Source organism: Hyperolius riggenbachi, chromosome 3 (assembly GCF_040937935.1).
Source record: "Hyperolius riggenbachi isolate aHypRig1 chromosome 3, aHypRig1.pri, whole genome shotgun sequence".
NCBI classification, from domain to species: domain Eukaryota; kingdom Metazoa; phylum Chordata; class Amphibia; order Anura; family Hyperoliidae; genus Hyperolius; species Hyperolius riggenbachi.
Genome location: NC_090648.1, coordinates 384595411 through 384620713, shown reverse-complemented (window position 1 = coordinate 384620713; position 25303 = coordinate 384595411). Strand labels below are relative to the sequence as shown.

The following is a 25303-nucleotide window of genomic DNA, read 5'->3' as shown; positions in this document are numbered from 1 at the left end:
TATATCCCATATTCCAGTTGTCATCACAAAAAATGGCTTACCAATATACCCAAAGGGCAGATGCTTAGAATAAGACGGAATTGTTCGGAGATCACGGATTTTAGGGAACAGACGGATATGCTGATAGAGAGGTTTGTGGAGAAAGGGTATGAGAGGGAGACATTGGGGAGGATACGTGATGCTGCTGAGAAAATGGATAGAGGGCAGATGTTGGGGAATGGGAGGAACAATAAAGATGCAGATAACAGACAGGAGTATGCTATGTTGCTTGATTACAACTCTAGGCATAGTGAAGTTGAACGTGTGATAAGGAAACACTGGAATGTGCTGAGGGCCGACACGGTGTTGGGACGGATGATACCTGTTCACCCTCGGTTTGTATATAAGAAGGCAAAAAATCTACAGCAGATCTTAGTTCCAAGCTTTATTGATGGGCCAAAAAGGAGCAGGGGAGACATGATGGGAAATAAAGGATTTTATCCGTGTAGAAAATGTGTAGGTTGCACAGAATCGCAGGCACAGAAACGCAATGAATTTATGGGAAAGGTTAATGGGAAGAAATATGAAATTAGGGACTGCATTACCTGCAGTACCACTCATGTTGTATATATGTGTTGGTGTCCTTGTGGACACCAATACATTGGTAGGACCACAAGGAAACTCAAGGATCGGATTGGTGAACATGTTAGGAACATTAAAAAAGGCAATTTTGCACATAATATGTCTAAACACTTTGCTGAACATCATGGGCGGGATCCGGGTATGATGAACTTCTGTGGGATTGATAGACTAAGGGGCAGTTGGAGAGGGTGTAATAAAGTGAGGGAATTATCCAAGATGGAGTCGCGTTGGATTCATGAATTGAAAACTTTACACCCGAGAGGTCTCAATGTCGAGTTCGATCTGAACTGCTTTATTTCTAATGACTAGAGTAAAGTGGGGTAGATGTGTGCCCCTGCGTGCTGGGGCGCGCGTGTACCCCAATCTAACATGGGGGGCTGGTCTGAGTATGTGGGTATGTGATGCTGTTAGAGAGGGGGTGGGGTGGAGTAAGATGTCCTGGGAATGTGTTTGTCCATGTGTCCATTTGTGCTGGCCCTTCATGCTGCGTGCATGTGCATCCTGCCATGTGTGTGGGGGGTGTGGGTCTATGCAGCGTGGGGAATACAGCCCTGGATACAATGTGAGTGGGGATGTAACTTGTTCACATCAAAATATGGATTACTGTGTACTGATGGAATAGATGCAGAAATGGCATGAGTCATTGTGTAATAGTGTGTAGGTATACAAGAAATGTTAAATGCTATTGCGGATTGGATAAAAATTATGCAGGGAACGTTATATGTATTAGTGGCCTGGAACACAAAATTGCAATCCGTAATGAGATGTAATGATGCTCTTGGGGGAATATGAGAAACTGACATTATGTAATGTGATGGGGATAAAGGATGTGATAAGCCTGCACTGATCGGATGGGGGGTTTGAGGAGTGGACCGTATTGTAGAAGGGGTCTGAATTCCGTATTGGGTTACCGTATCTATGCGGAAATCTTGTTGAACCAATCACAGACTGGAATACCGGCATTGTGACATTACTAGCCATGAGATGATGTTTGGGGGCGGCACCCTGGGCGTGAGTATTCGCGGCTGGTTTTCCAATGGGAATGCAGCAGGCGGACTGGAATGACGGGGGATGACCCTTGCTGACATGGCAATATCTCATAGGCAGATGAGGCGGCTGGAGGAGGGCGGAAGTACTTCGGTGGCCATTTTGGGTGAGGGAAATTGGGGATTGGATATTGAGACGGAAATAATAGTATTTTAAGACGCTGGCTGGTCAGACGCCTCAAGCCCCTGATGAGTGCGCATGCACGAAACGCGTAGGGCGGAGCTACGGGCGGACAGAGCTGGCGTGGAGGATTGTATTGACATGCTTGATTTTATTGGAAACTTGTGAGTGCACTACTTTTATTTATTTTATTAAAGCGAATGGTTTTACACTATGTGGAGCTTTTCAGTTATTAGGCTGATGTGAAGCTTCTGTTCCTACGGAGTTATCCATTTGAGGCTGGCTGAGAAAGACCCGCTGGGCATTTGAGTGCAGTTGCTGTCTTATAATCTGGGCAGCAAAATAGAAGGTGAGAGGCCATGTATGCTGGTGGTGGTGCTAAGTTTGAGGGAACGCACATGGTCTGGAGAGTTGTGGAGGTGCTATTTTTGCTGTCTGTGGCTGGCAGCTACAGCATATGGTGAGGACCTGTGTGACCTGGTGGATGGTGGATACTTGGGTAGATTTCACTATCAATTCCTGGCACTGGGTGTGAGGGATGCAGCACTGTTATAATACAGTATTACGCCATGGTTTATTTTTCTCTTTCGTTTGAGTGACACAACTTTAAGAAGATTTCAAGTACATGTGAGCGCAGCATCTTAAAGGAACACTGTTATACACATCTGATGCTTGATGATTGGTGCAGCGATCCATGGACACGTAATTTAGTCTTTGGACTCTAAAAGGACTTTATAACATTGAATGCTTTTTGGGTTTTTAGATGCGAAGTATTGTTTATATTGCACAAGTGAGCGCACGAGACATAGATTGAGTAATAATCGGATGTATCTTATGAAGTTACAAGATAAAGGGAGGTGGGACACCAAGAGCCCAATAGTGTGATATTGTATAGATGATAATTAATAATGAGTAATATAACAATTTAATACTCACAAACCAGGGTTACCATTAGGCAACCACTGTGAAGGCAGGTGGGGAGATTAACCTGACCCCACTCAGGATTAAAAGTCGCACTCTGTAGATGGGAAGAAGATGGGTACAACCCTCCACCAAGGGTGGACTTAGCAATATGTAGAAGCTTTCCAGAGGCGCCAATAGAATAAAAGTAACTTAAAGAGACACTGAAGCGAAAAAAAAATATGATATAATGAATTGGTTGTGTACTATGAATAATTACTAGAAGATTAGCAGCAAAGAAAATATTCTCATATTTTTATTTTCAGGTATATAGTGTTTTTTCTAACATTGCATCATTCTATAATATGTGCAGATTACACAACACTCAGCATTTAAAATGAGTCTTTCAGAGCAGTCTGTGAAGTAATGAACTCTCCTCTAGCAGAGGAAAAGTAAACAGTTCAATTGCAGTTGAGATAATAAAAGTCAGATAACAGCCCTCTCCACGACTAAGTTAGTCGGAGAGCTTAATAGCTTTTTTGCATAGAAATAACAACTGGAGTTTCTCAACTCTTCCTGTACTGGAAACAATTAGACTAATGTATCTGATCTTAAAGAGAATCTGTATTGTTAAAATCGCACAAAAGTAAACATACCAGTGCGTTAGGGGACATCTCCTATTACCCTCTGACACAATTTTGCCGCTCCTCACCGCATTAAAAGTGGTTAAAAACAGTTTTAAAAAGTTTGTTTATAAACAAACAAAATGGCCACCAAAACAGGAAGTAGGTTGATGTACAGTATGTCCACACATAGAAAATACATCCATACACAAGCAGGCTGTATACACCCTTCCCTTTGAATCTCAAGAGATCATTTGTGTGTTTCTTTCCCCCTGTTCTCATGCACTGAAGTTTCAGGCTGCTCGTTTCTTCCTGCAAACAGCTTTGCCCTTGTCTGTAATTCCTAAGTATGTGAAAGCCCAGCCAGCTCAGAGGACGATTTATCCAGCTTGTAAAAGATAAGAGAGAAGAGAGAAGCTGCTCTAATCTAAATAATACACAGGCAGTGTGCATAGAGGGGCCTGGAAGGGGGAGTTCATAGCAGAACCACAACACTGAAGAACTTGGCAGCCTTCCAGACACAGGCTGACAAGTCTGACAGGGGAAAGATACATTGATTTATTACAGAGACTGTCATAGTAGAAAGTGCTTCAGTAAGCCAGAACACATTACAATAGCTTTTGGAACTTGTAGGATGATAAAAAACAGGATGCAATTTTTGTTACGGAGTCTCTTTAATGTTTTATTTCTTAGCTGTACTACACATACAAATCATAATATCATCATTTTTTTTCGCGTCAGTGTCTCTTTAAACGAGCTTAAAACCGATGGGGCAGTGGTGGGCCTATCCCATCCATGCAGACAAAGCAAACAAAGGAAGGACTGTGGAATCAACAGTCAAACAACAATCAGAGGCGCTCAGTGTGGTTTTGATGCTGATAAGCTGTATGCTCCTTTTTGATTGGCCTGATGAAGCGGGATTGAGCCTGTGAAACGTGTTGCCTATTTTTACTGTGGAGTATAAATAAATTGTTGTTTGACTGTTGATACCACAGTCCTTCCTTTGTTTGCTTCGTCTGCATGGATGGGATAGGCTCACCACTGCCCCATCGGTTTTAATCTCGTTTAAGTGACTTTTATTCTATTGGCGCCTCTGGAAAGCTTCTACATTATGAAGTTACAAGTTATATGATGGATATGGTACACGCAAGTATGGTGCACCAGCAAAGTAGTGTAAGACCCTTACTATATAAACAGTATAATATTAAAAAAAATATAAGAGAATAAAAAGGAATAACTTGACTTGTTTCCTGTTTTCCCAGGCCTTTTCCAATTTGGAAGATGCTGCAGCTTTCACTAAACTTTCTGCATCTGATGTAAAGAAATATATTAGAGTAGATGAATCTGTGGAGCGGGTGCGCAGGTAATGTCTTATCTCCTCAATCAAATGTTGTCATCTTCATATATTTTCTTGCCATTAAAAGTACAGTAAAACTAACCCGTGAGACACGCAATGAGGAACGTGTCCTTCACTAGTAATCGCATTGTCCAAAGAGTATGTCCTGGGTATCACTGCATACTGTATCAGTGATCACTGATCACTTCTTACCATACTCATAACATACAGTATCTCACAAAAGTGAGTGCTCTTTCACACTAGGAGCTGATCCGTGTGTTTTGACAGATCGCTCATAGTTTGCATTTACAAAGGTAACATGAAATTCTATTTGACTTTCATGTTAACTTTTCCATTAGACGAAGCGTTCCAAAGCGTTATTTTGTAACGCATCTGGGAGCTTTGTGACGTCCAGCCGCAACGTTTTACCGCTGGGTGAATTATAACTACCGCCACTAATCAGCATCACACCGCAACTTCCAGATGTCATTCAACGCGTGCACGAAATTGAGTTTGTGCACATATTGGCTAATGTAAAAGAGCCCTCAGTACACTTCTGTCATTTTTGTAAATTTTTGTTTATTATTAGTTCATGGGACAACACTGAATGCTGCAGCATTATCAAAATAAAGCCAGTCCACCTTTTCACAGTGTCCTGTTTAGGTTTTCCCCCCAGGGCCGGGCCGAGGCATAGGCTGGAGAGGCTCCAGCCTCAGGGAGCAGTGTAGGAGGGGGCGCAGAATTCATTCAGCTGTCATTCCTAATTGTGTTTGAAGCAGGAAGAAATAAGAAAAGGGGATACATGGCAGTGACTGCAAGCCAGATAACTAGATATTAAGGTGTTGGGGAGGTTTTGGGCCCTGTGGCGCCTCTAAGTCTAATAGCAATCAGTGTGTGACGGCTGGGGTGGCAGGGATGGAGGGGCGCACTTTGGTGTCTCAGCCTTGGGTGCTGGAGGACCTTGTCACAAGCATGCAAGCTGATACTTCATGCTTACAACTTGAAATTTAGACACGGAGCAACTGAGGTTTTTAACCTTAAATAAAGGCAAAACACACATATATGCATCCAAGCAGCCAATCAAGGAGCTACAAACTCTCTCTCACACCATTGCAATAATGGAAAAGGTTGGTCCACATTGATCATTTATACAATAAATCCTTTAGTAGTCCAGCTTGACCAGAAAGGACCCTGAAAGCAAACAAACAACATCTGTAAAGGCTTTTCTCCCATAGGACTCAAGGTGCACATCATGTCTCAGTGCAATAATGAATAACACAATGCATTGCAGGGAACAATGCACAATGCAGGGAACCTGAAGTGAGAAGGATATGTAGGCTGGCATATTTATTTAATTTTAACCACTTTTGACTCTTGGACGTAAGTCTCACATCCAAATTAGCTACACTACAGGTTCCTGGATGTGAGACTACATCCAGCACTAAAAACCACCGCCACAATTGAGTACGTGCACCTCCACCTGTCCGCGTGTGCACCCCTGTCGCTCATGCACGTGCATGTGTTCCTGCACTGATCCCATTGTGAATGATTCCTGCTAGCAGCAGTCATTCACATAAAGTTACAGGGGGGAAAAAAGTTGTTTTTTCTTTATTAAAGTGACAGTGTAACATTAAAAAAATAAAGTGTTGTTTTTTTTTTAAGTTTTAACTCCCACCAAACTAATTAACCCCTTGTGTCGCCTATACTTGACCTTAAGATTCGTGGACACCTGCAATGGCTGCCGCCCATAGCGGTCAGATGCGATCACTATGGCAACAGCTCAGGGACCCAGCGCTGTATAGCTGCATCAAAATGTTGTTGCCTAGTAATGCATCCATACAGCACTGGGGTCCCCAAACATGCAATCGCTACAGACGCACGTGCCCAACTAGTGAGGAAATATGGCATGTATGGTATCATTTTAAACGGGACAAGCCAAATAATGTATTTTGAGGTGTTGTGGCACTTGTCATGTAAAAGTTAGGATGGGGGAAACATGAACATCTTGCGTTTACACCTAATTTTTTTTCAATTTATTGCCTGTTAAGTTAAATAATACTTGAAAAAAAAATATCACCCTAAGGCTAAAATGTCCCTAATATTACCCTAAGGCTGATACAATATATGTATAACTTTGATGGCAAATTAGGTAAAAAGTTATTGCTGTCTCAAAAGCAACACAGCTGATATGCCAAAAATGTCAGGAACCTGAACAAGCATCACAATCAGATTTTCTGACCCAGTTATGCTTGTTTCTCTGGGTGATTCAGATACTACTGCAGTTAAAAAGATCAGCAGGACTGCTAGTCTACTGATATTGTTTAAAAAATCCCTCTCGCTTCAGATTTTCTTTAAAGGACACTTGAACTGAGAGAGATATGGAGGCTGCCACATTTATTTCTATGTAACCAATACCAGTTGCCTGGCAGTCCTGCTGATCTCTTTGGTTGTAATATTTTCTGGATCATAAACTTGAAACTAGCATGGGACTAATCTAGTTATACTTCAGTCAGAAACATCTGATCGGTATGCTTGTTCAGGGTCTGTGGATAAAAGTATTTGAAGTAAAGGATCAGCAGGGCAGCCAGTCAATATGCATTGTTTAAAAGGAAGTAAATATGTTAACCTCCATATCCCTCTATGTCCAGGTGTCATTTAACTACTAAACGACTGCCTCACGCCAGCTCCACTCCGTCATCAGTCTCCCAGATTGCCGCTAGAAGACTGTTTGACGGCGTCTATTTACATTGCACATCGCTGCGATCTACGGCATTGCTGTACTGGGGACAGCCATGTCACTTGGCTGTCCCCTACAGAGTCTCAGGAGCGATCAGCTGTCATAGGCTAATGCCTGGGGGGAGGGAGGGTGGGAATTAAAAAAAAATACACAAATGTATTAAAAAAACAACAACAAACAAATAAAAAAAAAAAATAGACAAACACAGGAGCAACGATCAGAGCCCACCAACAGAAAGCTCTGCTGGTGGACAGAAAAGGGGGGGGGAATCACTTTTTTGTTGAGTTGTACGGCCCTGCAGCGAGCCCTTGAAGCCAGTGGAGTAGCAATAGGGGGTGAAGAGGTAGCGACCTCATCGGGGCCCTTGGGCCAGAGGGGCCCTGAAGGGTCCACCCTCTATTACAGTATTAGCTCTCTATTGGTCCTGTGCTGGTAATAATCACTTCTATAGATGCTTTGAATAGTAGTAACCCTACGCACTGTTCCACATCCCCTCCTTGCATCTCTGACACTATGGTTGTCCTTGGCAAGGCTTTGGTACGCCATATCACTTGTTATGTATAGAGTGCTTGGGGGGGGGGGGGGGGCATGTAATACTTGCACCGGGGCCCATAGCTCCTTAGCTATGCGTTTGCTTGAAGATGCAGTAGCCTGAATTGTAAAAAAAATAGCCTGGTCACTAGGGGGGGGGGGGGGGGTGTAAGCAGAGGCGTAGCTAGGGCTTTCAGCGCCCGGGGACAAAGACTATTAATGCGCCCCCTAAGCTGAAGGGTGCGGTGCGCTCAGCTTGCCACGCCAAAAAAGGGGCGTGACCACACAATAAATGTGGGCGTGGTTATGGGTGGAGCCAAATGTGCAGGAAGTTAGCAGGCTCACGCTCACCCACTCTCCCTCAGGATGTACCTTCCAGCATGTTCCAAGACAAATTGAGCAATCATGAGCCCCCCCCCCCCCCATCAAGACAAATTGAGCAATCATGAGGCCCCCAACATGACCAACTCAGCAATCATGAGGCCCCCAACAAGACAAATTCAGCGATCTTGTGGCCCCCAACAAATCATGAGGCCCCCAACAAGACAAATTCAGTAACCATGAGGCCCCCAACAAGACAAATTCAGCAGTCATAAGGCACATAAATAGACAGCATTTCACATAAATAGGCAGATGCCCCCTTAATATGGTAGACACCTCTCACCTGGCAGCAGTTCCCCAAAATACACTCAATCTGACAGCAGTGGTTCCCCAAAAATAGGTAGCCCCAGGTCTATAGGTGTCCCCAGAATAGGTGGCCAGCAGTATAGATGTCCCCAGAATAGGTGGCCAGCGGTATAGATGTCCCCAGAACAGGTAGCCAGGGGTAGAGATGTCCACAGAACAGGTACCCAGGAGTATATGTGCCCAGTATATGTAACCAGGGGTATATGTGCCCATTATATGTAGTCAGGGGGTATATGTGCCCAGTATATGTAGTCAGGGAGTATATGTGGCCAGTATATGTAGTCAGGGGGTATATGTGCCCAGTATATGTAGTCAGGGGGATATATGTGCCCAGTATATGTACCCAGTATATGTAGCTAGGGGGTATATGTGCCCAGTATATATGTAGCCAGGGGGTATATGTGCCCAGTATATAGGTAGCCAGGGGGTATATGTGCCCAGTGTATGTAGTCAGGGGCTATATGTGCCCAGTATATGTGTAGCCAGGGGGTATATGTGCCCAGTATATGTGTAGCCAGGGGTATATGTGCCCAGTATATGTGTAGCCAGGGGGTATATGTGCCCAGTATATGGGTAGCCAGGGGGTATATGTGCCCAGTATATAGGTAGCCAGGGGGTATATGTGCCCAGTATATGTGTAGCCAGGGGGTATATGTGCCCAGTATATGGGTAGCAAGGGGGTATATGTGCCCAGTATATGGGTAGCCAGGGGGTATATGTGCCCAGTATATAGGTAGCCAGGGGGTATATGTGCCCGGTATATAGGTAGCCAGGGGGTATATGTGCCCGGTATATAGGTAGCCAGGGGGTATATGTGCCCGGTATATAGGTAGCCAGGGGGTATATGTGCCCGGTATATAGGTAGCCAGGGGGTATATGTGCCCAGAATAGGTAGTCAGGTGTGCCCCCCAGCAGGAGGGGAGCAGTGCAGTGTAGGAAGAGCTGTGAGCACCTTAGGGGGCTCTCCCTCACTCGCTCTCCCCTCCAGAAGTAATGTCAGGGTGGCTGGCTGGCTCACCTGGGGGCTCCACGCACGCACCGGGCTGGGCTGGCTCGCTGGCTGGCGGCGCCTCTTCTGTGCTGACTTGCCGCTCTGCGCAGCGTTCCACTTCGCGGCGGTGCGGCGGGCGACCATGACGTGTGACGTCAGTGACGTCACCCGCTGACTGCGGATGGGAATATCCGGATTCCGGGCCGGCTGGTGGTGAGCGCTGCCTAGCAGCGCGTATCGATTAAAAGAATTGTTTATAAAAAAAAACAACAAACACTGCAGCTGAGCTGGGGGCGCCCTTGGGGACCTAGCGCCCGGGGGCACCCGTCCTACCCCGACCCCCCCTAGCTCCGCGCCTGGGTGTAAGCCTATGGTCCTCAAGTAGTTATAGGGGAAAGAAGTATGTGTCTGTAAATTCCAGACTTTACAGGTGGGTTTTCAGTCTGCATTTAAAGCATGGGGTTAGTACGTCAATTCTACATGCATTAAAGAATTCCCGAGGTGACTTACTTGCGCACAAACGGAGGGAGCAGGCATGCATGGGCAGCAGTCCTCATACCCACTGCTCCCCCTCGTTCCCCCTCCGTTCCCTCGTAAAAGCCTCTGTGGCAGGCAGGCCAGGTGGTGCAATCGCTGACCCGGAGGCTTGCGTCCTTGTTCATGTTTCCATGGCTAGGAGCGCTTTGCGCATGCACATTATGGGTCGTTGCGTAATGCACATGTGCAGAGTGCTCCCGGCCAATCAAGGACACGTGCTGCCAGGCCAGCGCTTGTGCAGTAGTGCATGACCTGGTGAAAAGTACAGAGGCTTTTACGAGAGAGCTGAAGGGGGAGCGGTGGGCATGAGATATGCTGCCCATACATGCCTGCTCCCTCCATTTGTGCAAATTTAGTGGCCTAGGGGTATCCTGTAAAGCGATCCCGAGCTGAAGCTTGGGATCAAAATAAGATACTAACCTGCAGAGAGGGAAGCTTCCGGATCATATTGAGGCTTCCCTCAGTGGTCCGATGTCCCCTGTCGCTGAGCGCGGTCCATATCGGGGCCGTGCAGCTCCTCTTATTGCAGTGTGGCCAGCAGTAGCCTTGCGAGCACGGCCGTGCATGTGCACTAGCACAAAGGCTGCGACTCTGGCTCACTGCACATGCACGGCTGGGCTCGTGCAGCTACGCTGCAAGGAGAGGTGCTGCGTGGCCCTGATATGTTTAGTAACAATGCCTTCTCTCTAATCTTCTATCTTGCACAGCAATGGGGACCATCAGAGCACCAAAGGAAGCCTCAATAGGACCCTGAGGCTTCCCTCTCTTTAGGTAAGCATCTCAATTTGTACCCGAGCTTCGGCTCCGATGCACACTTTAAGGAGTAATGGTTTGGTAGGTGAACCAGAAGGTGGATGGCTGCTCCAAAAGGTACAGTCAGGTCCATAAATATTGGGACATCAATACAATTCTTACATTTTTAGCTCTTTACACAACCACAATGGATTTGAAATGAAATTAAAGGGAACCTTAACTGTAAAAAAATAAATAAATGAGTTTTACTTACCTGGGGCATCTACCAGCCCCCTGCAGACATCCTGTGCCCTCGCAGTCATTTATGGCTCCTCTGGTCCCCCACTGGCAGCTAGTTTCGTTTTTGCCGACTTAGAGTCGGCTGGCCGCCATGCGTATGTTTTTACGCATCCCTGCTGGTGCAGGAAGCTATTGCAGACATCAACAAGTACATTTTTACGCGTTACGGGTGTAATGCGTAAAATTGTACGCATTACAATCGTAATGCGTAAAAATGTACTTGTTTGTTGATGTTTGCAATAGCTTCCTGCACCAGCTGGAATGCGTAAAAACATACGCATGGTGGCCAGCCGACTCCTAGTCGGCAAAAACGAAACTAGCTGCCAGCGGGGGACCAGAGGAGCCATGAGTGACTGCGAGGGCACAAGATGGCTGCAGGGGGCTGGTAGATGCCCCAGGTAAGTAAAACTCATTTTTTAGAGTTAAGGTTACCTTTAACATGATGTGATTTAACTTCAGACTGACAGCTTTAATTTGAGGATATTTAAATCCGAATCTGGTGAACAGTGTAGGAATTACAACAGTTTGCATATGTGCCTCCCACTTGTTAATGGAGCAGAAGTAATGGGATAGAATAATAATCATAAATCAAACTTTCACTTTTTAATACTTGGTTGCAAATCCTTTGCAGTCAATTACATCCTGAAGTCTAGAATACATAGACCTCATCAGACGCTGGGTTTCATCCCTGGTGATGCTCTGCCAGGCGTCTACTGCAACTGTCTTCAGTTCCTGCTTGTTCTTGGGGGATTTACCCTTCAGTTTTGTTTTCAGCAAGTGAAATGCATGCTCAATCGGATTCAGGTCAGGTGATTGACTTGGCCATTGCATAACATTCTGCTTCTTCCCCTTCAAAACTCTTTGGTTGCTTTTGCAGTATGCTTTGGGTCATTGTCCATCTGCACTGTGAAGCGCCTTCCAATGAGTTCTGAAGCATTTGCTCAATATGAGCAGTTAATATTGCCAGAAACACTTCTGAATTCATCTTGCTGCTTTTGTCAGCAGTCACATCATCAATAAATACAAAAGAACCAGTTCCATTGGCAGCCATGCATGCCTACACCATGACACTACCACCACTATGCTTCAGTAATGAGGTGGTTTGATTAGGATCATGAGCAGTTACTTTCCGTCTCCATGTTATTCTCTTCCCATCACTCAGGTACAAGTTGATCTTGGTTTCATCTGTGCATAGGATTTTGTTCCAGAACTGTGAAGGCTTTTTTAGACGTCGTTTGGCATACCAATGGTTTACATCTTTTGGTGAACCCTCTATATTTACTCTGGTGAAGTCTTCTCTTGATTGTTGACTTTGATTCACATACACCTACCTCCTGGAGTGTGTTCTTGATCTGGCCAACTGTTGTGTAGGGTGTTTTCTTCACCAGGGAAATAATTGTTCAGTCATCCACCACAGTTGTTTTCCATGGTCTTCCAGGTCTTTTGGTGTTGGTGAGCTCACTGGTGCATTCCTTCTTTTTAAGAATGTTCCAAACAGTTGTTTTGGTCACGCCTTTTGTTTTTGCTATCTCTCTAATGGGTTTGTTTATTTTTTTCAGCCTAATGAGGGTTTGTCTCACTTAAGGGGCCCATACACCTAACGATTTTCCCGCCGATATACAGCCGTTTCGATCACAGTGATCGAAACGGCTGTGAAATCGCCGCGCACACCGCTGACAGAACGATGGATTTCTGTCCGAAATCCATCGTTCCCGTCGATCCATCCGTGCGGAAGATTTTTTTTCGAGCGCCGGCGGGTCGGGAGTGCATCGATAGCGGCGTTCGAATGCCCGACGACCGACGCAATACAGCGGAGATACATTACCTGTTCCGCCGGCGCGAGTCCAGCTGTCACTGCTGCTCCCTCTCCGCACTGGTCTGGTCTTCGGCATGCTTCATTTCTTCCTGCCCAGCAGGAAGTTTAAACAGTAGAGTGCCCTCTACTGTTTAAACTTTCTGCCGGGCAGGAAGAAGTGAAGCATGCCGGAGACCAGACCAGACCAGCGCGGAAACGGAGCAGCGGTGTCCAGGGGACTCGCGCCGGCGGAGCAGGTAATGTATGCGGGGCGGGGAGCGGCGGCAGCACCACCATCACAGATTGTGAGCGGTTTCAGGCTGAAATCGGTTCACAATCTGTTTGCAGTAAAGGTGGCCATACGATACCTCTCTGATCAGATTCGATCAGAGAGGGATCTATCTGTTGGTCGAATCTGATGGCAAATCGACCAGTGTATGGCCACCTTTACAGTGATAGCTATTTGGATCTCATCTTGAGAGCTGACAGCAACAGATTTCAAGTGCAAATAGTACACTTGAAATCAACTCTGGACCTTTTATCTGCTCATTGTAATTGTGATAATGAGGGAATAACACACACCTAGCCATGGAGCAGCTGAGAAGCAAACTGTACCATTAATTTTGCTCCCTTAACAAGCGGGAGGGACATAGGCAAATTTCTACACCGTTGACCTGATTTGGATGTAAATAGCCTTAAATTAAAGCTGGCAGTCTGCAGTTAAAGCACATCATGTTCATTTCATTTCAAGTCCGTTGTGATTGTGTATAGAGCCAGAAATGTTAGAACTGTGTCGATGTCCCAATATTTATAGACCTGAGTGTATATAAGATCAATATTTGTGCCACTTACTGGAAATTGTAGGATTCTGTGTCCACTTTATCTCAAATAGAAGTAGAAATATTTTGAACAGGCACTCTGTTATTCAGATGTCCATTTGTATGCACATTAACCACTTGCCGACCGCCCCCAGCCGATGGGCGGCGGCAAAGACTGGGCCCAAACGACCGCAATACGCCCATCGGCGGGGGCGGCTGCGGGAGTGGCTATGCGGCGATCGCGTCATTCGTGACGCGATCAGCCGCCGGGGACTGGCTCCGCCCACCGCTCGTAGTAACCCGCCGGCCGTTCGGAAGCGCCGGCGGGTTACTAGCACCCGGATCGCCGCATTTACATTGTATAATAGGCTTTGTAATGTATACAAAGCCTATTATACTGGCTGCCTCCTGCCCTGGTGGTCCCAGTGTCCGAGGGACCACCAGGGCAGGCTGCAGCCACCCTAGTCTGCACCCAAGCACACTGATTCCCCCCCCCCCCCTTCCCCCTGATCGCCCACAGCACCCCTCAGACCCCCCCTTGCCCACCCCCCAGACCACTGTTTGCACCCAGTCACCCCCCTAATCACCCATCAATCACTCCCTGTCACTATCTGTGAACGCTATTTTTTTTTTATCCCCCCCCCTGCCCACTGCCCCCTCCTGATCACCCCCCACCCCTCAGATTCTCCCCAGACCCCCCCCCCAGACCCCCCCCCCGTGTACTGTATGCATCTATCCCCCCTGATCACCTGTCAATCACCCGTCAATCACCCGTCAATCACCAGTCAATCACCCCCTGTCACTGCTACCCATCAATCAGCCCCTAACCTGCCCCTTGCGGGCAATCTCATCACCCACCCACACCAATAGATCGCCCGCAGATCCGACATCAGATCACCTCCCAAATCCATTGTTTACATCTATTCTCTCCTCTAAACACCCACTAATTACCCATCAATCACCTATCAATCACCCCCTATCACCACCTGTCACTGTTACCCATCAGATTAGACCCTAATCTACCCCTTGCGGGCACCCAATCACCCGCCCACACGCTCAGATTGCCCTCAGACCCCCCTTTATCAATTCGCCAGTGCAATATTTACATCTGTTATTCCCTGTAATAACCCACTGATCACCTGTCAATCACCTATCAATCACCCCCTGTCACTGCCACCCATCAATCACCCCCTGTCACTGCCACCCATCAATCAGCCCCTAACCTGCCCCTTGCGGGCAATCTGATCACCCACCCACACCAATAGATCGCCCGCAGATCCGACATCAGATCACCTCCCAAGTGCAGTGTTTACATCTCTTCTCTCCTCTAAACACCCACTAATTACCCATCAATCACCTATCAATCACCCCCTATCACCACCTGTCACTGTTACCCATCAGATTAGACCCTAATCTACCCCTTGCGGGCACCCAATCACCCGCCCACACGCTCAGATTGCCCTCAGACCCCCCTTTATCAATTCGCCAGTGCAATATTTACATCTGTTATTCCCTGTAATAACCCACTGATCACCTGTCAATCACCTATCAATCACCCCCTGTCACTGCCACCCATCAATCACCCCCTGTCACTGCCACCCATCAATCAGCCCCTAACCTGCCCCTTGCGGGCAATCTGATCACCCACCCACACCAATAGATCGCCCGCAGATCCGACATCAGATCACCTCCCAAGTGCAGTGTTTACATCTCTTCTCTCCTCTAAACACCCACTAATTACCCATCAATCACCTATCAATCACCCCCTATCACCACCTGTCACTGTTACCCATCAGATTAGACCCTAATCTACCCCTTGCGGGCACCCAATCACCCGCCCACACGCTCAGATTGCCCTCAGACCCCCCTTTATCAATTCGCCAGTGCAATATTTACATCTGTTATTCCCTGTAATAACCCACTGATCACCTGTCAATCACCTATCAATCACCCCCTGTCACTGCCACCCATCAATCACCCCCTGTCACTGCCACCCATCAATCAGCCCCTAACCTGCCCCTTGCGGGCAATCTGATCACCCACCCACACCAATAGATCGCCCGCAGATCCGACATCAGATCACCTCCCAAGTGCAGTGTTTACATCTCTTCTCTCCTCTAAACACCTACTAATTACCCATCAATCACCCCCTATCACCACCTGTCACTGTTACCCATCAGATTAGACCCTAATCTGCCCCTTGCGGGCACCCAATCACCCGCCCACACGCTCAGATTGCCCTCAGACCCCCCCTTATCAATTTGCCAGTGCAATATTTACATCTGTTATTCCCTGTAATAACCCACTGATCACCTGTCAATCACCTATCAATCACCCCCTGTCACTGCCACCCATCAATCACCCCCTGTCACTGCCACCCATCAATCAGCCCCTAACTTGCCCCTTGCGGGCAATCTGATCACCCACCCACACCAATAGATCGCCCGCAGATCCGACATCAGATCACCTCCCAAGTGCAGTGTTTACATCTCTTCTCTCCTCTAAACACCCACTAATTACCCATCAATCACCCCCTATCACCACCTGTCACGGTTACCCATCAGATTAGACCCTAATCTGCCCCTTGCGGGCACCCAATCACCCGCCCACACCTCAGAACGTCCTCAGACCCCAGCCCTGATCACCTCGCTAGTGCATTGCTTGCATCTATTTCCCCCCTCTAATCACACCTTGAGACACCCATCAATCACCTCCTGTCACCCCCTAGCACACCTACCCATCAGATCAGGCCATAATTTGCCCCGTGTGGGCTCCTGATCACTCGGCCAAACCCTCAGGTCCCCCTCAGACCCCCTTCCGATCACCTCCGCAGTGCATTGATTGCATCTATTTTCCCCTCTAACCGCCCCCTGAGACACCCATCAATCACCTCCTGTCACCCCCCTAGCACTCCTATCCATCAGATCAGGCCCAAAACATCCTGTCATCTAAGAGGCCACCCTGCTTATGACCGGTTCCACAAAATTTGCCCCCTCATAGACCACCTGTCATCAAAATTTGCAGATGCTTATACCCCTGATCAGTCATTTTGAGAAATTTGGTTTCCAGACTACTCACAGTTTTGGGCCCGTAAAATGCCAGGGCAGTATAGGAACCCCACAAGTGACCCCATTTTAGAAAGAAGACACCCCAAGGTATTCTGTTAGGTGTATGATGAGTTCATAGAATATTTTATTTTTTGTCAAAAGTTAGCGGAAATTAGATTTTTATTGTTTTTTTCACAAAGTGTCATTTTTCACTAACTTGTGACAAAAAAATAAAATCTTCTATGAACTCACCATACCCCTAACGGAATACCTTGGGGTGTCTTCTTTCTAAAATGGGGTCACTTGTGGGGTTCCTATACTGCCCTGGCATTTTAGGGGCCCTAAACCGTAAGGAGTAGTCTAGAAAACAAATGCCTCAAAATGACCTGTGAATAGGACGTTGGGCCCCTTAGCGCACCTAGGCTGCAAAAAAGTGTCACACATGTGGTATCGCCATACTCAGGAGAAGTAGTATAATGTGTTTTGTGGTGTATTTTTACACATACCCATGCTGGGTGGGAGAAATCTCTCTGTAAATGGACAATTGTGTGTAAAAAAAAATCAAAAATGTGTCATTTACAGAGATATTTCTCCCACCCAGCATGGTTATATGTAAAAATACACCACAAAACACATTATACTACTTCTTCTGAGTACGGCGATACCACATGTGTGACACTTTTTTGCAGCCTAACTGTGCTAAGGGGCCCAAAGTCCAATGAGTACCTTTAGGATTTCACAGGTCATTTTGAGACATTTGGGTTCAAGACTACTCCTCACGGTTTAGGGCCCCTAAAATGCCAGGGCAGTATAGGAACCCCACAAGTGACCCCATTTTAGAAAGAAGACACCCCAAAGTATTCTGTTAGGTGTATGATGAGTTCATAGAAGATTTTATTTTTTGTCACAAGTTAGCGGAAATTGATATGTATTGGTTTTTTTTTCACAAAGTGTCATTTTCTGCTAACTTGTGACAAAAAAAAAATCTTCTATGAACTCACCATACTCCTAACAGAATACCTTGGGGTGTCTTCTTTCTAAAATGGGGTCACTTGTGGGGTTCCTATACTGCCCTGGCATTTTAGGGGCCCTAAACCGTGAGCAGTAGTCTAGAATCCAAATGCCTCAAAATGACCTGTGAATAGGACGTTAGGCCCCTTAGCGCACCTAGGTTGCAAAAAAGTGTCACACACGTACTCAGAAGAAGTAGTATATTGTGTTTTGGGGTGTATTTTTACACATACCCATGCTGGGTGGGAGAAATATCTCTGTAAAAGGACAATTGTGTGTAAAAAAAATCAAACAATTGTCATTTACAGAGATATTTCTCCCACCCAGCATGGGTATGTGTAAAAATACACCCCAAAACACATTATACTACTTCTCCTGAGTACGGCGGTACCACATGTGTGGCACTTTTTTGCACCCTAAGTGCGCTAAGAGGCCCAAAGTCCAATGAGTACCTTTAGGATTTCATAGGTCATTTTGCGACATTTGGTTTCAAGACTACTCCTCACGGTTTAGGGCCCCTAAAATGCCAGGGCAGTATAGGAACCCCACAAATGACCCCATTTTAGAAAGAAGACACCCCAAGGTATTCCGTTAGGAGTATGGTGAGTTCATAGAAGATTTTATTGTTTGTCACAAGTTAGCGGAAAATGACACTTTGTGAAAAAAAAACAATTAAAATCAATTTCCGCTAACTTGTGACAAAAAAAAAAAAATCTTCTATGAACTCACCATCCTCCTAACGGAATACCTTGGGGTGTCTTCTTTCTAAAATGGGGTAATTTGTGGGGCTCCTATACTGTCCTGGCATTTTAGGGGCCCTAAACCGTGAGGAGTAGTCTTGAAACCAAATGTCGCAAAATGACCTGTGAAATGCTAAAGGTACTCATTGAACTTTGTGCCCCTTAGTGCAGTTAGGGTGCAAAAAAGTGCCACACATGTGGTATCGCCGTACTCAGGAGAAGTAGTATAATGTGTTTTGGGGTGTATTTTTCCACATACCCATGCTGAGTGGGAGAAATATCTCTGTAAATAGACAATTGTGTGTAAAAAAAATAAAACAATTGTCATTTACGGAGATATTTCTCCCACCCAGCATGGGTATGTGTAAAAATACACACCAAAACACATTATACTACTTCTCCTGAGTACGGCAATACCACATGTGTGGCACTTTTTTGCAGCCTAACTGCGCTAAGGAGCCAAAAGTCCAATGAGCATCTTTAGGCTTTACAGGGGTGCTTACAATTAGGCACCCCCCAAAATGCCAGGACAGTGAACACACCCCACAAATGACCCCATTTTGGAAAGTAGACACTTCAAGGTATTCAGAGAGGAGCATAGTGAGTCCGTGGCAGATTTCATTTTTTTTTGTCGCAAGTTAGAAGAAATGGAAACTTTTTTTTTTTTCTTTTTTTTGTCAGAAAGTGTCATTTTCCGCTAACTTGTGACAAAAAATAAAATCTTCTATGAACTCACCATGCCTCTCACTGAATACTTTGGGATGTCTTCTTTCCAAAATGGGGTCATTTGGGGGGTATTTGTACTATCCTGGAATTTTAGCCCCTCATGAAACCTGACAGGTGCGCAGAACAGTCAGAGATGCTTGAAAATGGGAAAATTCACTTTTGGCACCATAGTTTGTAAACGCTATAACTTTTACCCAATCCAATAAATATACACTGAATGTTTTTTTTTTTTATCAAAGACATGTAGCAGAATAACTTTCGCACTCAAATGTATAGGAAATTTTACTTTATTTGAAAAATGTCAGCACAGCAAGTTAAAAAAGTCATTTTTTTGCCAAAATTCATGTTTTTTTTTGATGAATATAATAAAAACTAAAACTCGCAGCAGCAATCAAATAGCAGCAAAAGAAAGCTGTATTAGTGACAAGAAAAGGAGGTAAAATTCCTTTAGGTGGTAGGTTGTATGACCGAGCAATAAACCGTGAAAGCTGCAGTGGTCTGAATGGAGAAAAAGGCTCTGGTCCTTAAGGGGCGAAAAGACTGTGGTCCTGAAGTGGTTAATACTTACATGCTAGCTCTTCAAGGATACATAGCTCCCAGCTGTCCTTCTTCCTCATTTGCCCTTCTTTCAGGACTGGTGTACAGATCTATGTAAACATATGTATTTTTCTACTGAAAAATGTGTTTTTTATTGACTGTAAACGTTATTCCCATCCTTTAAAGTGATATATTTCTTATTATCAAAAGTAAATATTAAGGAAAATGGACCAGGATAGAAAGAACCAGTGTGGTTTGAATTATAAAACAACATATTTTTCCTATGAAATCTTTATGGCAATGGCATACATGACTAGGGGTTTGCTGGGGATGTGGTTAGTGGTTATTTCAAAAATTTGGGAGGTATGTGATTATGCCTGGACTGTGGCATTCTCTGGATGAACAAGTATATCATTCAAACTGAAAGTAGAAAGAAGGAGATATCTTGGACTACTTGACCAGTCACAAAATTCATAGTGAATTAAAAAGGGGGAAAGAATGTAACCCCCTCAATAATGACAATGCAGACTAGTGGTGCTTAAAGTGTACCTGAACCGAAGCTCGGGTACACAAATTGAGATATTTACCTTAAGAGAGGGAAGCCTCAGGATCCTATTAGGGCTTCCCTCGCTACTCAGTGCTCCCCCATCGTTGAGCGCCGCACCCCCGGAAGATTAGCTTCTGATTGGATGGAAAATGGGAGAACTGCTCCTCCCTGTATGCATCCTGGTTTTATTGAAGCTAGTTTTGGGGTGAGACAAAGCCTGCCCCCTCCGGTTTACAAACCAATCACAGTCCATCTCCTCGGAGGGAGATTTTAGGTTCAAACTTGTAGAACGCTGTAATTAAAAAACGATAAATGCCATATTGTGCTGATGACAGATTCATAATCCTCAGAATATGACAATTCCTATGACATCAAACTTGGCTACCGTAGGAGGTCCAATTCCTGAGAAGTTTAATAACTTGGTTGTGGCGTGCCCCTGCCCCTCAATACCGGTATCAAAATGTTCACCAAGACGCCACAAACCAAATGATACAACTCCTATAACTATCCTAGGTACGGTATTCTGTAAATAAGCAAAAATCATATACCACATTTATGTGATATCTGCTGACAATGGTGCCAGCATGTCTCACTCATGCTGAGTGGAAAGCTTGTTTCAGCCCTGGACCAAATGGCTTTCTTTTCAGCTCAACAATTCACACCTGGTTGTCACTGCTAATGAAGGACTCCTTTTGAACTAGTTAATTAAAACAAACACTGCCTTTTCAGAGAGCAACCGTATTTCATGAAAAGAAGCTCTGCTAGCAGCTGAGCTGACATGGCCAGATTCCACAGGACCCCAGGCCTTTTGCCGTCTGTTCGGACTACACATCCAATCTGGATTGTCCAGTTAAACACAATCGGTGCAAAAAACAATTGCGATTGCATTTTTCTCATGGCTCTTCCGTGAGCGTAAGTATCTGATTTTGTGTACCCGAGCATCGGCCCAGGTTCGCTTTAAATGCATATATGTTTGGGACAACAAATTAAATAATTTATTACTGCTGTAATAGTTAGTTATACACCAGTTAAACACACTGTGGGCAGGGAGGGGGTGTGATCTCAGAGCATGTCTGTTTGTTGTAGGACAATAAAGTTAGTTTGAGCAGAGGGGGGGTTGTTCAGGAAGAGAAGACTGCCACAGAGGGGTGGGCAGAGAGTAAGAACTGAAGGGAAAGAAGGCCCGTGAAAAGGATTCCAGCTTGTCCTGAGAGAGAAGAAAGGCCTGGTGGCCATGTTTTCTGCATTCACAGTTGAACTTAAAGTGGATCCGAGGTAAACTTTTACACATTGCATAATTGTCTTCCTTTCCTATTGTTTTTAGGGCATTCCTCAAGCCAAATACTTTTTTGTTTTTGTTTTAATACTCTAATTCCCTATAAACTAAAAAAGCCACGCCCACAGGTTTTCAGAGAGCCAAGGCAGTAGCAAGGGGTCATGGGAGCTCAGTCTGGGCAGGAGGAGGGGGAGGTGTTACTAGCCATTGATTTCAGAGGCAGAGGGGAGGAGAGAGGAGGAGAGGGGATTAGGCTGATGGCTCAAGATACAGATAAGCCTGCCTTTGTGTAATGTTTACAAACCAAACACTAGCCGAAAAGGAGGATACCAGGGAAATAATTACACACACAGTGGCCTCAATTCACTAAGCTTATTCCTTGTCTTTAATAACTCTTCTAGAGTTGTTACCATGGTGATAAGGCATGTAGTATTCAGGAAACATTTTACCTCAGGCAAGCCTAAAGTTAACTCTTCTGTCTTTAAGTTAACTCTTCAATCCTTAAAATAACTCCAGAGTTAAAGACAGGCTGTTCATTAACTGCATGTGAAAATAACTACAGAGTAGGTAAATTAACTACAGAGGAGGTAAATTAACTACAGAAGAGATAACTTAAGGGATGAAGAGATAAGATAACTCTCTTACTGTGTGGAGATAAGTTTTCTCTTGCCTTATTATCTCCAGCATTATCTTAGTGAATTGAGTAGCACCTGTGGGGGTCTTTGCTGATCCCCCCACTAAACGTAGCGTAGTGGGGTGTAGCTATCCCACAGGGAATGGAGACAGTGCACCGGGACAGCAGGAGAGGTTTAGGGCTATAAACTGACTACCTCAGACCCAATAGTGACGGTCAGGGTAGAGCCCAGAGTTCTACCTCACGCCACTGTGTCCCAAAATCGAAGGGATAGATGGCAGAGAACAAAGTTAGCAAACGTGCATGGTGCTGTACATTTAAAACCTTAATATGAACATATTTCGCCCCCTAGCAGGGCTTCCTTAGAAGGTGCTATATAATATGTACAATATATACAAAATTAGTGAATAAAATATCTACACAAAGCCCCCCATCATCATCCCTCAAAGCTTAAGTCAAAGCTTTGATAATTTTCCAGTCTTTAGCCCCCCCAATATAGGTATCCAGGTATAGGTGCCCCCAGTATTGGCATCCAGGCATGAGTGCCCCCAGTATAGGTAGCTAGGTATAAGTGCCACCAGTATAGGTAGCCAGGTATAGGTGTCCTCAGTATAGATAGCCAGGTACAGGTGTCTCAGTATAGGTAGCCAACTATAGGTGTCTCAGTATAGGTAGCCAGCTATAGGTGTCCCAGTATTGGCAAGCAGCTATAGGTGCCCCAGTATAGGTAGCCAGCTATAGGTGCCCCAGTATAGGTAGCCAGGCATGGGCGCTTTCAGTATAGGTAGCCAGCTATAGGTGCCCCACTATAGGTAGCCAGGCATGGGCGCTCTCAGTATAGGTAGCCAGCTATAGGTGCCCCAGTATAGGTAGCCAGACATGGGTGCTCTCAGTATAGGTAGCCAGCTAAAGGTGCCCCAGGATAAGCAGCCAGGCATGGGTGCACCCAATATAGGTGTCCAGCTATAGGTACCCCAGAATAGGTAACTAGCTATAGGTGCCCCAGTATAGGTAGCCAGCTATAGGTGCCCCATTATAGGTAACCAGGTATAGGTGCCCACAGTATAGTAAGCCAACTATAGGTGCCCCAGTATAGGTAGCTAGGCATGGGTGCGTCCCCTAGCTGGGGGATTATAGTGAGGCAGGTGGGAGCAGCCTCACACTGGGACTCAGCTGTGGGGAGGGGTTCCAACTCCCTCTCCTCGGGTCCCTATCCATGCTCCTCCCTGCACTGCAGAAATGTATGTATGAATTAAGTTCTGGGCACCACATTACAGGAAAGATATTGCAGTTTTAGAGCAGGTGCAGGGACGAGCAACAAAAACGATATGAGGGATGGAAGGTCTCACCTAAAAAGAAAGGTTAGATAAACTGAGCTTATTTATTCTGGAGAAAAGACACCTTAGAGGAGATATAATTAACATGTATAAATACATCAGAGGGCAATATAAAAGCTTTGCCGATGAGCTTTTTGTCCATAGCACATGGAGGAAAAAACGTTTTAAGCCATTTATTTAGGAAATGGTTCTTTACAGTAAAGTGATTAAAATGTGGAATGCATTGCTACAGGAAGTAGTTATAGAAAATTCTATATCTGCGTATAAAGGGTGCTTAGATGCTTTCCATGCGTTAAAATACATTCATGACTATAATTACTAGGTAATGCCCGGTGGTGTTGATCCAGGGATTTTATTTGATTGCCATCTGGAGTCGGGAAGGATTTTTACCTTTTGGGGCTAATTGGACCATGCCTTGTAAGGGATTGTAAGGGATTTTTTGCCAACACGGAGGGTGCACGGAGAGGGAGGAGTCTGGACCCTCACCCCATGGGTGAGTCATAGTGTGCCGCTGCTCTTCCCTCCTTCGATGCACCCAGGCAGTCACCCGCCCCGCCCACCTCTAGAAACAGGGATAACCAGATATCCATTTCTACTCCCCTCCTCTTCCTGTTGGAAGTGTAACAAATGTTACAACTACTGAGCAAGTTATATATGGATAATGATAACATCTAGTTAAAAAGATTTTAAAAGAACGTCTCCTACTCCGTCAGTGTGACTGGAACTATGTTGCCAATTGCTAGTGATATGTGTTGACTCTTTTGGCTACGTCCATAAATATAGATATTGGATTTTAGGAGTATCGTGCGGACTTTCTTCGTTCCAAGTGTGTCCTAGGACTGGCTGTCCTGGTCCGGCACTGCCCTGCGTGGAGTGAGCGGTCTTCTACCTTCCTTTCTACGTTGCCAATTTATCGTACAGAAAAGAGGTGACCTTCAGCACCTCAGATTCAACATCCAGGACACAAGATTATATTACAGTGTGTACATTTCTGAATATCAGGGTGCCTCTATTGCTTTTATTTACATTAATGTATATTTAAAGTTTACAAAGATTGATTTCTCCTATGTATTGGCAGGTGTCATTTGAACGACATTGAGAATATTGTTCCATTTATTGGGATTGGTCTGGTCTACACTCTCAGTAACCCGGCATTATCCACGGCTCTTCTGCATTTCCGAATTTTTGTTGGATCTCGCATTCTGCACACCATCTCCTATCTGACTCCACTGCCTCAGCCAAGCCGAGCTCTCACCAACTACATCGGCTTCTTTGCCACTATCTCAATGGCATATGCAACACTGCGTAGTGTGTACTTTGTGTAAAGGTGGTGCTGTATTGCCAGTCCACCAGAAATCAATACTGTGAATTATGAATATAAATGAAAGACACGATCTTCTTCCAACATTCCTTGTTTTGTCTTTAGTAGAGGAAATAAATATATTTTGCCAAGCCTATGACTCTTATTTTGGTTTTCATTACAATAGACTTTGTCAGATCATGTGCCTTGGCTAGATGGGGTCAAGGTAAATGCCTGTAGGTCTAGGTGTAGCATATGACAATAAATTGTGCCCTGCCATCATTCTTCCTGGTAACACCATCTGTGCTCATGTAACCATCACCCCAGTATTAGACCACTGGATTTCCATATGCAGTGGAACTACAGTACTTAG

The 25303-nt window shown here is 45.3% G+C and overlaps 1 protein-coding gene across 1 annotated transcript in view; it reads left to right on the top strand.

The window, feature by feature from the left end:
- MGST1 (microsomal glutathione S-transferase 1) overlaps window positions 1-25082 on the top strand; it is an 82701-nt gene extending 57619 nt beyond the window's left edge. The window contains exons 3-4 of the mRNA XM_068277387.1: window positions 4574-4674; window positions 24709-25082. Coding sequence (XP_068133488.1) covers window positions 4574-4674; window positions 24709-24955 — 348 coding nt within the window. The 3' untranslated portion in view covers window positions 24956-25082. The remainder of the gene's footprint in view (window positions 1-4573; window positions 4675-24708) is intronic.
- The last annotated feature ends 221 nt before the right edge of the window (window positions 25083-25303 follow it).